Below are 17752 nucleotides of genomic sequence, written 5' to 3' on the forward strand. Positions count from 1 at the left end.
CCGCTGCCTGCAAAGCATCTGTCCTGCTGTCACCATGTATCTGATATGAACGTCAATAATGTGTGACGTGCATCAGTGAAAACAGGGGAATTGCCCGACACCAGAATTCAATTTTCGCCTTGGAGGAAAATTCTTTGGCATTTTCTCCTCACTTGGGCACTCGTCATCCAGACTGTAAAGGCACTGGACACTATTGGAACCTTACTCAAAATAGTTTAAGCATAAGAAGTTTTCAAGAAAGAAGTAATTTTTCCACGAATTTGATTTCGAGACCTCAGATTTAGATTTTGAGGTCTTGAAATCAAGCATCTGAAAGCACACAACTTCGTGTGACAAGGGTGTTTTTTCTTTCATTATTATCTCGCAAGTTCGAGGACCAATTGAGCTCTCAAGTGTCTTTAACACAGTAGAGAGTGTCCATGCAAACGCACGGATCAAAAGAGAGAAATTTGAAGGTGTTATCTAGTTGCGACAAACGTCATTCGTTTTTTTCTTTTCCCAGCTTTCCAATTTTGAGGAAATCCGACGCTGTAAAGCATTCAAGTACATAATTCCTTTTGCACTTCCATTTTACACATTAAAGGAACACGTTGACTTGAATCGGGCGAGTTGGTCTTTGAAAATCGTTTGGAACCATTTGTTATGAAATGCATTGGTTAGATAGCTAATTTCCATGTTAAAAGTAGAATATACATGTAATGATCCACACAAACATGCCTCGAAATTGCACGGTTTTCCTTTTACGTTGCGAACAAACACGGTTGGCCATTTTGTGGAGTCTAAAGTTTGACTCTATAAAATGGCCGACCTTGCTCTGAAGACAAGAAAACTGGCAGTTTCCAGGTACATGTATGTTTGTGCATAATACATGTACATTGTATGCGTACATCGGTTACTAAAATTAAGATGAATGGCAATTACTTCAACTGTGAAGCGCTTATGGTCATCACATGTTCCTGGCCTTGAAGGTGTATTTACTTGCTGATATGGATATGGACATTAGTCAGGCCATTAACCAGGTGGTTTATAGGCACAGGAAGAATTAATAGACCATAAAATACCACAACAATTACATTTATGAACCTAATGAAATGTCCATACATGAAGTTGTCCTGCTGGCCAGTCACTCAAAAGTGATGGGGGTGTAGGGGGAGGCCGGGGGGGGGGGGGGGGGGGGGGGGGGGGGTGGCAGCTGGTAGTTCACAGACGACAAGAGAACTTGGATTGCCCAGCGTTTATTACAGAGATCGGCGCTCAAAGTGACCTCTTCGGGGTTGACGAGTGGTTGTTCATTATCAGTTGAGTAGTCCAGCTAATTTTGGAAACTCGAATGAGACAAAGCAAAACCATCGGCTCGTAGCGCGTGCATTTAGGCTACTAAATTTACTGGTGCATACTGGATCGGTCCTCCGAGGAGTGCACTCGGGAAGAAAGATTTGTTAAAGGAATTGTGAAAGGTTTGTGAAAGGATTGGAGAAAGTGAGATGCCCAGGAGGCAATTAAAGAGTTCTTACACATAGAGCTGTGTGTCAGAGTCCCCTCATTTATGTTCTCCCAAACCCCAAGTAGATAAATCCAACCCTGCCCCCAGAGTGCAACAGACAAACAGTAACCGATCGGGCAGTAGATTTCCACCCAAACGAGCTTGCATCCTTAGCCCGAGACTGCTCGTAGTATTCCCCGGGTCTGAGGTACGATTTGGATTCGGGATAAGGGGAATTTTCGGCCAAGCGGTTGGACTTCTCCCTGGACTCCCGAACTCGAATTAGTCTCGCGGGAAACTCGCCACAACACTATCAACAGCTCTCCATTGCTTGTTACCAAGTAAGTTTTTATGCTAATAATTATTTTGAGTAATTACCAAAAGTGTCTGCTGCCTTTAATCCTCCTAACTTCTTGTAAAGCTTTCTTAGGGAACCATCACAAGTAACAATGATATTTCTTATTTCAATCTGAACTTTGAAGCAAATTTTTGGCCACCCAGATGAGTGAGCTCAGGTGCAATCTGATGCAAACGAGCGGATGTAAATTGGCCGGTTTTATGACAATATTTGTGGTGCCATGAAGGACAGTGTTATCAATATTATAATGATATTTGAGTTGCTGCAGATAGTACGACCTCATTTCAAGGATGACAGGCTGGCTGGCAGCTGGCCCTCATTTCCTTGCAATAGTTGACTATTTCTAGTATATTTGTCTACCTCGATTGAACGGTATTGAAATTGTAGTGAACCCTCGTTATCAAGAACACTGAGTGTCATGTAAAGACGTTCCTTTATTATAAAGAGTACATTCTGAAGTCGAAAATGTCATTTCTGCTTTGTTCTTTTTTACTGTCCTCTTAAAGGCAGTGGACACTATTGGTAAATAGTTATTAGCATAAAACCTTACTTGGTAACGAGTAATGGGGAGCTGTTGATAGTATAATACATTGTGAGAAACGGCTCCCTCTGAAGTAATGTAGTTTTCAAGAAAGAAGTAATTTTCCACAAATTTGATTTCGAGACCTCAGAATTAGATTTTGAAGTCTCGAAATCAAGCATCTGAAAGCACACAGCTTTGTGTGACAAGGGTGTGTTTTCTTTAATTATTATCTTGCAACTTGAACGACCTATTGAGCTCAAATTTTCACAGGTTTGTTATTTTATGCATATAATGTTGAGATACACCAAGTGAGGAAACTGGTCTTTGAAAATTACCAATAGTGTCCAGTGCCTTTAAATAAATGTTCCTGGTAATTTGTCCAGCTCCAGCAGTCTTAATTGTCGTATATAACCAGAGTTTAATGTTGTACTTTAACATGCCTTGAATTAACCCACGGCAACTGCAGTGGTGCCCTGTGCTTTTGCTGCGGTGCTCTTTGAAAATTTCCAAATTTTCAAATTTAGTTTCCTCAGTGAACGAGTTCTCTTGTATAGCAGAGCTAAATGCTTCAAAAAAAAATTCAATTGCTATTCAAGAATCGAGAAAATTAAGAGTTGCTATTCAATATCAGCATACTGTGTGCACAATTTAAGTTCCGTCTAAATTTCTTACTACTATGCAAAATTGCTAGCCGAAATCAATCCCAGGCTGTCATTACATGCAGTGAATGCATAAATTAACACTGTAAACACACAACAGGTGAGCACACACAGATGCTATGGCTACTCAACTGTGAAACGTTGGCTAGAGTGGCTGGGCAAATGCCTATTGATTTTTGCAGTTAACAATGGGAGTCTGACAATCCATATCGGTATTGACTTTAAAATTCCTATTTATAAGTAACTTTTTATACAATGTGAATTATCCTAATGAAGTCATCAATGTAAATATGAATATTGTAACGGCATGTTTTGCAATTTGAATTTTAATAGCACTGCACTTTTGGGAGCGTTTAATTTAAAAAAAAATATATCTACATTTAGGCCTAAATGGTTTTATTTTATGTTGTTGTGTGTATTTCTTCTTTCATCAATTTGATTTGTTTTTGTGTGTGTGTATCCGCCGACAATTTATGCATATCGTTTGCAATTTTCAAATATTGGTAACACTTCAAGCAGCTTTAAGGCAGTGGATACTATTAGTAATTACTCAAAATAACTATCAGCATAAAACCTTACTTGGTAACGAGTAATGGGGAGAGGTTGGTAGTATAAAACATTGTGAGAAACGGCTCCCTTTAAAGGACATACACGAATTTCGAGACCTCAGAATTCGATTTTGAGGTCACAAAACCAAGTATCTGAAAGCACACAACTTCGTTTGACAGGGGTGTTTTTTCTTTCATTATTGTCTTGCAACTTTGACGACCAATTTAACTCAACTTTTCACAGATTTGTTATTTGATGCATATGTTGAGATACACCAAGTGAGAAGACTGGTATTTGACATTTACCAAACGTGTCCAGTGTCTAAAAAGGCAGTGGACACTATTGGTAGGCCTAATTACTCAAAATAATTATGAACAAGTAGTATATAATGATCCATACAAGTAGCACTCGAAAATGCGTGATTTTCTTTTTACCTCGATCCAAGGCAACGTGTTCCTTTAAGTAACGAAAGAGTTCAAAATAAATAGTTCAAGAAGTGTGTTAATACTTAACCTCATCACTGGTCAGAGCAAACGCAGACAGCAATCCACCCACAAACCTGATGTTAACCTCAAATACAGACAGGTCACTTGCCTGGAAAAAAAACAATGAAAGGGAAAGCAATTAGAAAAGCTCAGAATGACACAAGTTTAGAACACATTGAATGAAAGATGTCTCCTGACCCTAAAAACACAAACAAAAATATTTGATTTGGTTTGAAATGGTTGACTAAAAACAAAGACCACCGCAGACAAAGGCTGAGTTGCAGTCAAGTTACAAAGAGATACACAATATACAAATTGCAAAGACTTAAAATTACAAGAAAACAATCAAATTAAAAACACAATACTAAAAAAACAAGACTCAGTCATTTGGATTAAGTCTTTGGCATGGACAACAAACTCGTAAAATATAATAAAATAAAATATTTTGGGGTTGAACAAAGATAAATTTACTAGAGCTGGATTCGAACAATCAACCTACTGGATTAATGTGCTGTCGCTCTACTGACTGAGCTACTGTATCTAGCCCTTTGTTTGCGATCTCCCCAAATAAAATATAATACTTTGGGGTTGAACAAAGACAAAATTACTGTAGAGCATTTGAACAATCAACTGGATTAATGTGCTGGCGCTCTACTAACTGGGCTATCTAGCCCTTTGTTGGCGATCTCCCCAAATAAAATAAATACTTTGGGGTTGAACAAAGACAACATGCCTAGACCAGAATTCGAACAAACAACCTCTGGATTAATGTGCAGGCGCTCTACCATCTGAGCTACTTTATCTAGCCCGTTCGTTGCGATCTCCCTGTTTTGTCAATTTATCTTTGTTCAGGGTTCCATTCCATTCAGAAACCATCTGACTATTTAAACTGTTGAAATATCCAGGGATCACACCCAAATTTAGGAAACAACTTGGGAGGGGTGGAAGAGGGATAACCTTAGGGGGATGGGACACTCTAGAAGAAAAAAAACTGACTGGAAAATGTTTACAAAATTTTGGGTTGAGCATACATTGACTAGAGCAGGATTTGAACTAACAAACTCAAATTAACATGCCGGTGCTCTACCAAATGAGATACATGTACTGTACAAAATAACAAACTTAGATAGTACAATGTATATTCAGCATATTTTTAAAATGGCTGTACATGTATATCATTAACAATGCATTATGAAGGAAGCTTTTTAGGCCCGATTTGAATTGATGAACACAGCTACTTGTTATTTTGTAATAATAAACAAAAAATGTTTCAGGGTACAATGTAGCAAGTTCCAGCGTCTGTGTCCAGCTACATGTACACATAAAATAAGACAGCTCCCTGTCATTTTGTACAGATGTGTTTGTCATGAACAAATCTGCATTTTGTTATTTTTCCTCGAATTTCAGAAAGAGAAACTAATTGATATAATTATGAACATTTCTATGAAAATCAAACAAACACGTCAAGTCAGTTTCCGTTACTTGATCCATCAGGCCGGTAAAATACCCAGGGCTTGAAAGAACTACTGTAGATTATTGGCCAGAGTCCAATAGACCTATATCACGTTGTCACCATCTTGGTCGTGTTCCTTGTATCAAACAGCACAAATGAATGCTAATAATCATTTTGCAAATGGGAACCAGACTATTTTGTTCTTCCAGCCTCGGTTTGGTTACATTGATATCAATTGGGGACAGTCAAGATGGCTGCACCATGATAGAGGTCTATAGTCATAGTTTAAACAATTTATTTGAGCAGTTCGTAAAGTTGAGGAGGTAGTGCTTTCTGCTCTGCCAGCCAGGCTTCGGATTGATGATACCCAAGCCTACACCCATATGGACTGTAAAGGGAGTAAACCCTGTTTCAGCCCTAGGAGTAGGTGGCAACGGCCTCTGGAATAAAATAATTATAGCCCACACCTTGAAGTGGCCTTCAGGCCTTGTGTGTCTGGCGACTTGCATATATAAAAAATAAATAATAATAAAATAAAATAAAATTCCACTGCGGCATCAACATTACTGTACAGGAAAGTCCAGCAGTCTAGTGTTCCTGCAGTCCAATATTCTATTTGGAATATTTTGTTTAATGTATGTGAAACAGATTTTCAATGAACCTGTCAGCACTTCAGGCCTACAGTAGAGATTTCCTTGAAATTACAGCCCAGACTTGCTTTTCGCACTCTCCTTGCGAAATTAAAGTTTGGCCTTGGCCCTTCAGTAAATGCAAATGCCAGTAGGTGTAGGAACGAGGGAGAATATTGAAAAAAAAAGAGGTTTAAAGATTTTTTACTTGAACACTGTTTTAAAGGAGAGCTGTTGTCATGACAATAGTAGGCCTGGGCTATACATCACGTACATGGAATCATGATCTCTAATCCAGCCTTTACTGCGTGGCGCACGCATGCCCTGTGTCAGATCTTTGGAGCATGCGCAAGTGCGCAATAAATACATACACCTTCAAGTACTTCTTGTAGGCATGGAGGAAGCTATTTTCTTCCTCCATGATGTAGGCAAGAGCTCATAATTTCACATTCTCCTTTAAAATAAATACAGGTTTGAAAACGTAACACACAATACACATTTAAAATGCATCGCATACATTTGTATTTCCTTGAAGGTTTAAAGCCATTATACACTTTCGGTACAGGAAAAAAAAAAAAGTTCACAGATTTACAAATAATTTATAGGGTTTACAGAAGGTAATGGTGAAAGACTTCTCTGAAATATTGTTCCATAAAATGCTTTACTTTTTGAGAAAACATTAAAACAATATAAATTTTTGTTAGCGAGAATTACGGATTTATTTTAAACACATGTCATGACACTGCGAAACATGCGGAAACAAGAATGGGTTTTCCCGTTTTTTTTCTCCCGACTCCGATGACCGATTGAACCTAAATTTTCACAGGTTTGTTATTTTATATTGTAAGTTGTGATACACGAAGTGTGGGACTTGGACAATACTGTTTACCGAAAGTGTATAAATGAGCAAAATACATTAGTGTACAGCCGTGAAGATTAAAAGGAAACAGTTTGCATTTTAACAGATGTAACCATGAACCTTTTTTTTTTTTAAATAAACACGTGGCCACAGGCAGAGAGTCGTCTGTGGTTTTAGGTTGATGAATGAAACCAGGTCATAATAGTGTCAATTTGGTGAGTCAGTGTGTTGTGGCCAAGAAGTAATACACCTAATCATATACATGTAGTTAACTGTACAATAGATATTGGTATCTTCGCGTGTCAAACCCGGTTTATACTAGATGTATTATACGTACAGCTGCGAATTGCGAATGCGATACGAATTATCACGTCACAAATTTGCAACGAGTACTTTGCATTCAGTTGACTGGTGCTCAACTCCCACGATACATTCCCGACGAAAAGTACCGAAAATTCGCTTCGCATTCGCCGGAAGTATGAACTGGGCATTACGCATAGGGCCCCACACCATTACCATCATTTAGCGGTCGCTGTCGAGATTCTGTTCACAACGTCACGCCACAGGTGTTCATCCCTGTTTGGAAGGTCCTGAATTTCAGACTCCAAATCTCTATTGATCCTGTCGATGTAGTTGAGAGTGTCTACGCCCTCCACATTGTATTAGGGCAATGTCAGACCTGATATTTCCAATCACCTTCATAGATTCTACATTACATGCCCCTGTACCTGCACTGGTACAATGTACAACACATTGGTCCAGTAGTTTAAAGCTTGACTTGCCTGTCAATTAGGTACATCATCAAAACTGACCCTTTGCCCTTGACCTTACAACAAGAGAGTATTTTAGGCCTGTTCTCGTGTGTACATGTACGTGAGGGCTCAAAGTTGGTGAGAAATTCCATAAAACCACAGGGCTTGTGTCTTAAATATTTTACTCGACAAGAAATGTTAAGATCCTTCTATAAAAGTGAGCGAAAAAGTTGGAACAGAAATTTGTTCTCATTTTGTCATTTGTGTACATTCTGCAAAAGTATCCCTCATGAGCTCCTACGTACATGATGTACAATAAGTGGTTTCCATCTGCTTTGTGCTTCGGTCAGTCAGTTAAGAAATATAACTGGTTAAAGGGATGGTTGAGCAAACTTTGTTTTACAAACTTTTAGAATAATAAGCAGAGTTTTTATCATGCTCTTCGAAGGATTCACGAGAGGATGCATGCTGGATGAAGATTGGTTCCATAAGGCCTGGGCTAAATTTCATAGAGCTGCTAAGCACAACAATTTGCTCAGCATTAATATTTGATAAAAACAGGATTACCAACCAAATTTCCAGGTGATTTTCAGGTCAGAGCAAAACAACAGCTGAATACCAGTAACAAGCAATATGCAACAAATGAAAATTTGGTTGGTACATGTAGTCTTGTTTTTACCAAGGAAGAAACTTCATGCTAAGCAAATTTGTTGTGGTTAGCAGCTCTATCAAACTGGGCCCAGGTGAACAGACTAGGAATGCTTGTTGGCCATACCCTGAAGTGTGGGGTGCACAGGTGCAGGGGGAAAGCCCATTGGCAGAAGAAAAACAATCGTAGATTGCGAGAGCTGTTGGCTTTACCAGGGTTCTGAAGCTAAAATCATCATGGTCCAGTGATTAGACTTTGACAGGACTTGCAATCACAAAGTTGTGGGTTTGATTCCCCCAAGCTACATGTAACCGCTGATTTCACAATGACTAGAATTTAAGTATTGTCGTCTAGCTCCTGAATCACAATTTCTTGATTTGTGCAATTCATAATCATAGACATTAAAACAATGTTTGTACATGTACGTATGAGAGAGATTGGCTGTTGCCAGCTTGGTGTTTATACCCCCTTGTGGGAGTTTGCCGAGTTCCCTCGAAGGAAAGATCATCAAAACAAACTTGTATAAACAAACAAACTGGCCTGGGGTTGTACATTTTGTAAAATTTCAAGCACAGCAGACATGTTTACTTGTTTCCACAGCTACTGCGTGATCATGTACAGTACAAAGCCCGCATTCATAATTATTCTAATTGGCGTATAGATCTACTCACAGCACTAAAGTGGAAGTCGTGTGCCACATAGGTTCTGGCCTTCATGAATTGATCTTTGAGGCCCATGATGTACAGCGTGTCCATTCCATCGATGATGGTAGCACCGACGGAAGAGCGGCCGAAGATACTGGCTGAGTGACCGACGTGGGAGATGGGCTTGAGCTCATTGGCACCCCAGGCGTATTTCTCGTAACCATTCCATGCATGGAGCATCATCTATAGGGGACAGGGGGGAAAGATAATATTAAAAAAAATAATCAAAATTAATGTAGAGCTTGTCTTGAGAGAAAACACACTTGAAAAGCACGGAGTATTGACCCAAATCTGCTGCAGGTCATCATTGATTGAAAATCTTGGCTGCACCATTTTGGAAATTCAATGGGGTGACTGCTCTATGTTTTGACATCCCTATATCCGACAACCCTATGATCCGATAAACCGAGGCTCCTGATTTGTAGGCAAGAGTTAGGGTTACGGTTAAGGAAAGGAAAACACACTAAGGGTGTTGAATATCTGAACAATGAGGGGTGTCGGAACGGATGTCATCAAAACATACATTATGTGTCAGAACATGTGTTTAGCCATTATTAATCTACGTTGCACAGCCACAGTCAAAAGTACAATTTTTCGTGTCCATTTTATGAACAACAGTCTGAAAACCACTATGAAGCATTAAATCTCAATGTCATTTATGAATAACAATTAACAATTACTGTGACATTGACAATAAAAAGTGCCCGATTTTGTCGAACTCAAGATCTGCAAAGAGTTACTCAATAGTTGCAGGCATCTACACATTACGTACATGCTTCAATGTTGAAAGGGCAAGGGCACCAAGGCATTTTCTCATTGGTAAAGGGCACGCTATGAGGACATTTCTACTGGAGCGTTTCAAGGGCACCAAGGCAATGACCCCGAGGTGGCTTTGTTGCCTCTGTGAAGTATCGGGGCCCAATTTCATGGCTCTGCTTACCGTAAGCACGGAATTGGCGCTTACGGAAGCAGGGAATTCTGTGCTTACCGCAAGCGCATTTCACAGGTTAGCTACGAATTTGGGCTTCTGCGCGTGCGTACTCCACTTTACTAAGCATTATACGCTTACAAGGCTAGCGCAGAAATTTGGCGCTTGCACATAAGCGGGGAATCGTGATCGTAAGCGCAGAATTCGGCGGTAAGCAGAGCCCTGAAATTGGGCCCAGGTCTGCAGTTGGTGTCTTTAAAGTGTATCGTGCACATTACATGTGATATACACTGTAACAATTTTACCACTACATTACCAATGCAGTGTTTACACACTTACATTGGACCAATCCGACTACCTAAGTAGCCAGTAGAAGAGAGCAGCCAGACAATGACATTTATTTTGTGCAACGAATCAATGAAGAGCTAATTATACCACGGAGGTCCACCACGATTATACTTTGTAAACACATTGTACAAGGTTGCAGGACAAACCCTGTGCAGACCAAATGGCAATACAAAATTCCGTACCAACTAGCCTGAGTGGCTTGAAAGTTTGTTGAGCTCCCACTGCTACATTGTAGTATGTATTAGGCCCCTTGCCTAACGCAAAACGCTACACTGACGCGCAACGTCTTCACGCACAAAGAACAACTACATTGTATGATCCAATCATTTGCTTTCTTTGACCCAAGTGAGGGCGCTTTTTGACCCCAGTGAGGGCCTTTTATGACCCCAGTGAGTGCGTTTTTGAGCATGTGACATACATGTACTAATGATTCATATTTGCTTTGACAGATTTTAAGTGCCGCAGTGAGTTCGACAGGGAACCATGACATACAGTGAAAAGCTGATGGACTATTGAATGATCGGATATAATCTGGCCCCCCTGGCTAGTCAATGATAGTGGTACCTAAACCATTGTTCTTTAAAATGCTTTCCAGATGCAATAATTTCATGTTTCATAATTTCATTTTATAGTGGTTGAAGTTACCTTCAATAACTTCATATTGTAAATTTTATAAAAGGAATGTCTAACCACTTCAAAATTAACCTCCCAAACAGAACCAACCTCAACTTAAAGGCAGTGGACACTACTGGTAGGTAACTATATCTCAAAATAATTATTAGCATAAAACCTTACTTGGTAGTGAGCAATGGAAAGCTGTTGATAGTATTTATAAGCATTGTGAGAAACAGACTCCCTCTGAAATTATGTATTTTCAAGAAAGAAGTAATTTTCCTCGAATTTGACTTTGAAACCTCAGAATTAGATTTTGAGGTCTCAAAATCAAGCATCAGAAAGCACACAACTCCGTGTGACAAGGGTGTTTTTTCTTTCATTATTATCTCGCAACTCCAACGCCAGTTGAGCTCAAATTTTCACAGGTTTATTGTGTTAAATGTGTATGGTGAGTATACACCAAGTGAGAAGAATGGTTTTAGGCAGTTACCAATAGTGTCCAGTGTCTTTATAATACAATACAAAATTCAAGTGCAGACACGCGTAGACTTCCAGTCTAGCGATTGGGGCAAAACTGCATCTATTAGTTTCCTTCACACGTCCAAGCAATTAACAATTTGTACAGGTGTGGGATCCCAAGGCAGCCAGATAAGTTATTTTGTACAAGATGCTGAACGGAGTGTAAGACTTGTATTGTATTACACGTGTTGTGATCTAGCCACAGCCGCAGACAGCCACAGTCACATAAAAGGAAATATTACATCAAATCGTGTATACTGTACACACTGTGGATTATTATTACTGTACATGATGACTTGATTTGCTGTCAAAACCAAAATGCATCGATAAATGCAGTGAATGAGACTGTCAATGGATTGGATTATAATGTTTACAATTTTAGTATTTGCCTTTGAGCACTTCACTCATAATCCACTTCATCCAGTTTGCATGGCTCACTTCCTGATACCTTGTTTATTAGCACATTGCTTTACACGAGTGAGCGTTACAAAACCTTAATTAAAGGACGTGTGTATGCTAAGGCAATGACCACTAGCCTTGCGTGTCTTTTATTTTCAATAGGCCTATAAAACTTGCCTTTCAAGACGAATTTAAATCACCAAACCGGCTCTTTTCAATTAAGGGGACAACACTCCCTCAAAAGCAGTTTGTACCCGCAAGTATACAATTTATAAGCCAATTATAGTAAATTTTTGTTCAAGATCCAACCATCCATTACAATAATTGTCCTACAAAAAAATGTGTATATATCCGGAAAAAGGGTAATATGTAGCACTGTGGCAACTATGGTCTCTATTAAAAAGGGTTAATTAATAAACGAAGGGTTGCAGGCCAGTATGCTTTGATTCCGAAAGGGCAACTTGGGCACCAAGGCATTTTCTCCATGGAACGTATGTAAAGGGCACTATAGTATAAAGAACTTGTAAACTTCTACTAGCATCAAGGGCAGCAAGGCAATGGTCAGCCGTGGCATGGAGGCCATCGCCTTTGTTGCCCTCCAGGAAGTATCATCAGGCCTGGGGTTGACAGGCCTGATTGTAATTGTATGACGCTGCTCTAGAATCACAAGGGTCGTGGGGTCGAGCTCCATCCGAGTAATATGCCTGTTATTTTTTTTTGTCACCGTGCTCAGGAAGGTGATGAGTTTGCTAACACACATCGTTGTATTCAAGGGTAAAACCGAAAAGAATATCCCCTATGCAAATTTAACAGCTATTACATGTACATGTATATGTATGAACTTTGTTGTGAATTTAATAAGGAGTGGCAATTTCTCCTTGAACACTACAGTGTACAAAATCACCTAACAACGTGTAACCATGACCTGCCAGTACATTATGTCAGGTGTTGCCTGAGCACTCAGCTTTATTTACACACAGTCTGCCGTACACACAAGGGATGCTCAGAGACAATGTTAAATGTCTTTTAAGTGCTATTCAACCGACAGCAATTTACATGTAACTAGGGACCCTTTCTTAATTTCTGCATGTTTGTAACATGTAGCAATGTTTGACAAGATTTTGCATTGAGAACTTAGGCAGTCATGGCAGTAGAACAGATTGTTGTCCTTTCACACGAGGTACATTTTGTAGAATTTTACAACCATGCTACAATTTAGCAGGTGACCCTTGCTAAATTGCTCTTGTGTGAAAAGCCCTGTTTAACCACACCATTCACCTCACATGCTACAAATGGATCCTAGAGTGGTTGTCATAGGGGGGGGGGGGGCAGGACAACCAATCAGCCAGCACAAGTTCTTGGAGTACAAAATCGGTCACCAACTGTCAAGATGGCATATTGTACATTGCAGTGCTTGAATTGGGGGGGGGGGGGTCCACAAGACCCCAGGACTTGAGCTCAGAATCTTTACTACTGCACTGGAGTTTTATTTACAAGAACAGATAAAAAAAAAAGAGGAGAGACTAGAAAACAGTTAAAGCCGTTGCACACTTTCTGTGCAGACAAAATTTGAAAGTTCACAGATTTACAAAAAACTTAAAGGGTTTACAGAAGGTAATGGTGAAAGACTTTACTTTTTGAGAAAACGTCAAAACAATATCAATTCTCGATATCGAGAATTACAAATTCATTTTAAACAAATGTCATGACACGGCGAAACGTGCGGAAACAAGGGTGGGGTTTTTCCGTTATTCCGACTCCGATGACCGATTGAGCCTAAATTTTCACAGGTTTGTTATTTTATATACAAGTTGTAATATACGAAGTGTGGGCCTTTGGACAATACTGTTTACCGAGAGTGTCCGATGGCTTTAAACTGTTTTATTTGAAGTAACACTATGAGAAGATTTACATGATTTACATGTATGAGTGAGAATAAGGAGAATTGAAGGATTTTTGGTTTGTGAGACTCCAAACTCAATATTTGAACATCATTCTTTTGAGACAAAGATGTTGAAATTGAAAAAAAAAACTAGACCATTGGACTTGTCCTGTCTTGAGTTTACTAAAATCACTGACCTTTGTCTTGTGGTCCTTGGGACTTATTTATTGGTCTCTTTGTTCACAACAAAAAGAAGCAATATTGATAAAAAATAATAAATAAAAACAATTAAAAAAGAACAGTCTACAGCCGCGTCTGTTGTGAAAACATACAAACTTGGCCTGAGAGCGCCCGATGGATTGTACTTAATGTATTCTGACGGAATTAAAAACTGGATTTGGAACCTAACAGCTTGCAGTCTAGACCGACACAGATGTGAACTTCAACTTGAAGGCCAACTTTTTACAATAACAGGGCGTTAAATTGCAAGCACTGAGAAATCAGCAAGCCCAAATCACTGAATGTGAACAAAGTGCACCTTCACAAAACTACCAGCCAGTGTTTATAGCAAACGGTTACAAACGCTTCTCAAAGACCAACTCAACCGATCCAAGGCAACATATTCCTTTAATTAAAAACAGCAAATAAACCAAAGTTAGAACTACATGTATGTGTGCTTTGTAATATAATCAGAAATATAATGGAAAAACTTCATGAAAAGTGTGAATTTGTTACCAGAACAAAATTTAACTGGCACGGAAAGCGGTCGGACGCCATCTTGGCTTAAAAACCGTGTTTGGACCAGTCCATTATGATGGGGGGTTAGCAATAGAGGGCAGGCGTCATGTAAAGACCTTCAATTACGTGCACACTGCAGTGTTCAAAGATCTTCACATGACGCCCACCCTCTATTGTTGGTAAGCGCTAAATCTAGCCGTATTATAATGGACTGGTTCAAACACGTTTTTTAAGCCAAGATGGCGTCCGACCGCTTTCCGTGAATGTCAAGTTTTTTTCTAGTTACAAATCTACACTTTTCTTGAAGTTTTTCCATTCCATTTCAGCAAACATTATGAAGCGCACATAGTTCTAATATATCTTTGGCTTATTTGCTGTTTTTAAGGTATTTGAAACTTGTTGTCGGCATGTTGTCGGCACTCTGGACTTGTTGTCGGCATTGTCGGCTTGTTGTCGGCTTTTAGTAGGACCTTATTATAATAGCATAGACGAAGTCGTCATACTGACAAAAGAAAGAAAACACAATTCTAGAAAACTGTTGTTCATACTAACCTCTTTTACAGCATTTCTTCGTTCTTTACTGAGCTCATCGTCTGGTTCACCATCAGGCAACTCAAGACCTCCATCGGCGTTGACCTTCAAGATGTCCGCCTGTTTCTTCTCTTGCTTTAGTTTATCTTCCTCCTCTTTCTGTTTGTCCAAGAACTTTTGTTTATCCGCATCGACTTCACCTTTTATATCCTTGTCTTTGTCGTGGTGTCCATCCACAGCAGTTTCTTTCGCCGTTTCTTCTGCAGTTTTTTTACCCGTATCTTTCCCGCCATCCCCCGCAATTGGAGCCTTGAGCTTCCCAATGTCTTGAATTCCTACAACTAAGGCATTTTTTGCTTTCGCTAAAGTTTCATCTAATTCCACCTGTAAATTAAATTTCTTTTTGTCCTGCAAGCCGTGGATGTCATCTTCCCTTTTGTCCAGCGGATGGTGACCAACAACGTTGTTGCCCTCCGGTAAATCAACATCGTGCTGAAAAATTTTCTCCGGTGCATCCACGTACGTTGTGCGAGTTCGGAGTTCAGGTAACAAGAATAAGGCGATATAACAAAGGCTTATAAACACTAAAACTATCAAATAAACAAAATACTTTTCTGAAGTCCGTAAATTAAAACGACTTTCGGAGACAGGAACTCCGTTTACATACCTCTGAGAAAGGGGTAAAGCCGGCTGCGATCGCCCGGCCATGTTGGTGGTTTTGACGCTGCCAACTAGTGCTTAACATTTAATGAAAAACAGCTAGGAACATGTAGTTGGTGTTAACAGTCAAACGTTGGAATACAACCGTAAATATTTGTTGTTGTTGTAAATTGGTGGACTTTTACTGTTCAAAGACCTATTTGACTTGTTCTAAGTCGTCACACAGACGCTGTTAAATGTTTGCATGCTTATACTTTAAACATTCATCTACACGTTCAACTGTAAGTTCAATGTACAAATCAGGAAGTAGTGCGCCCTCTTTTGGGAATTAATAATGAGTAAAGTCGTTAGTCAGTAGAGGGGGTGTTTTACTTTATCCGCAAGAAACCCTTTTCCGAATTCCGGGAGCATCTTTTTGAGGAATGGGCGTTGCCGACCGTCATTGTAAAAGAAGATGGAAAGGAAGAAGAAAGGTGGACAATCAACCAAAAACAAACAAACAAACAAACAAACAAACAAACAAACAAACAAACAAACAAACAAACAAACAAACAAACAAACAAGCAAACAAACAAACAAACAGACGAACACACACCCAGCGTTTCTAGGGTAACATTTCGGGTGGGTCAAAACCCGAGAGGGTGCACCAATTATCTGGCCAAGTTGTATTTTGCCGTTTTCTCTGAATCAAGCCCCTTCTTTTCAGAGCCCCTTTCATGTTATTTAACTGATTTTGTTTTGTAAGATAATCTGGCATGAGTGTAAAAAAAAAACATTTTCTGTGTTAAATGGACAATTAGATTACAGACTGTAAAGGTAAATCGTGTAAAAATAATGTAGTCCAGACTTGAAATTTGGAGGCGATGTAATGAATGTTGTCCCATAATAATGGTAACATTTAGTCAAAATTCGCCGAGGAAGATTATTCGAAAAGAGGGCGCTATCACCAAGAAGAGGTTTGCCGTATGGGAGGGGGTGTGGGGGGGGGGGGTCACAGAATCTCCTGCAACACCCGTGTCACAGGGAAAAGTGTCCCCCGGAGATTTTGCCCCAATGGGAAGTAATTTTATGGGCAGGATCAAGAGGTAACAAGAGAGGGCGCTATCAGAAGACGCTTGTACACAGTTCCCCTTAGGGGGTGGGGGATATTCCACTGCCACAGTGGCCCTGAATAATAATAGACTTGCCACTCAAGTTCATTTTTAGAACGTGTATGTTTTGAATAACGAACTGATCCCATTCAACGTACGCTGCATGGTAAACCTTACTGATCGATGTATTTCTTCCCAAGTTGGATTCGCACCCACTTTCTCCAGACGGGCAGCGACTATAAACTGCTAGACATAGGCCGCAGAGCGTGCCCGGCGACCGGAGGGCAGTTCGAATCCTGTAATAGCAGCAGAAAAATTTACTTCATAAACAGTCTTATAGACGATGTGACCTTTGACATCATATTTACAAAAGAGCCACAGAGCCTGGAGTTCCTGACTCGTACGATTTGTACACAGCCTAATGCAAGAAAACATAAAATTATATTTTATGGAGATTGCACTGTCTAATTCTTATCAACTTTTGATATGATGAAAGGGGGCACATCTCAAAACTTGTCCAGCTTTTACTTTCATAGTTCTTTGATTTGGGGAAAATTAAAACACAAAAATGTCAACTTTCCCATAAAAATGACCTGTGCAGTATTGTGCCTGCCAGAATACTCAAAGAATGTACAGACAAAGTTCACACGGTCTATAAAGAGAAGTCAAAAACACTCATTGGCTGTTTTCGATCTTCGACTTCTTCTGCATCTTCCTTTACTATTAAACACTCCCATTGTGTGTGAGCATTGAATTAAATAATTCAAGTACTGCCCCCACTCCTACATACACACACCATTTTTGTTTTTGACACAGTTCTGTCACATTTTGAAGTTCAACATAACCTCGAAAAAAATAATTGATACAGAAGCCGACAGCCTGAAAAGATTAATCTTTTTAAAAATAGCAATACCGGGTATTTCCACCTGTCGCTTATG

At 39.6% G+C, this 17752-nt stretch overlaps 1 protein-coding gene across 1 annotated transcript in view; it reads right to left on the minus strand.

The window, feature by feature from the left end:
• Positions 1 to 15814, minus strand: part of LOC117296334 (mannosyl-oligosaccharide 1,2-alpha-mannosidase IA-like) — a 30375-nt gene extending 14561 nt beyond the window's left edge. Inside the window, exons 1-3 of the mRNA XM_033779200.1 lie at positions 15085 to 15814; positions 9071 to 9286; positions 4086 to 4166 (exon numbers count right to left, since the gene is read on the minus strand). Of these exons, the coding sequence (XP_033635091.1) occupies positions 4086 to 4166; positions 9071 to 9286; positions 15085 to 15771 (984 nt within the window). The 5' untranslated portion in view covers positions 15772 to 15814. The remainder of the gene's footprint in view (positions 1 to 4085; positions 4167 to 9070; positions 9287 to 15084) is intronic.
• Between the last annotated feature and the right edge of the window lie 1938 nt (positions 15815 to 17752).

The sequence above is a fragment of the Asterias rubens genome, chromosome 11 (assembly GCF_902459465.1).
Source record: "Asterias rubens chromosome 11, eAstRub1.3, whole genome shotgun sequence".
NCBI lineage: Eukaryota > Metazoa > Echinodermata > Asteroidea > Forcipulatida > Asteriidae > Asterias > Asterias rubens.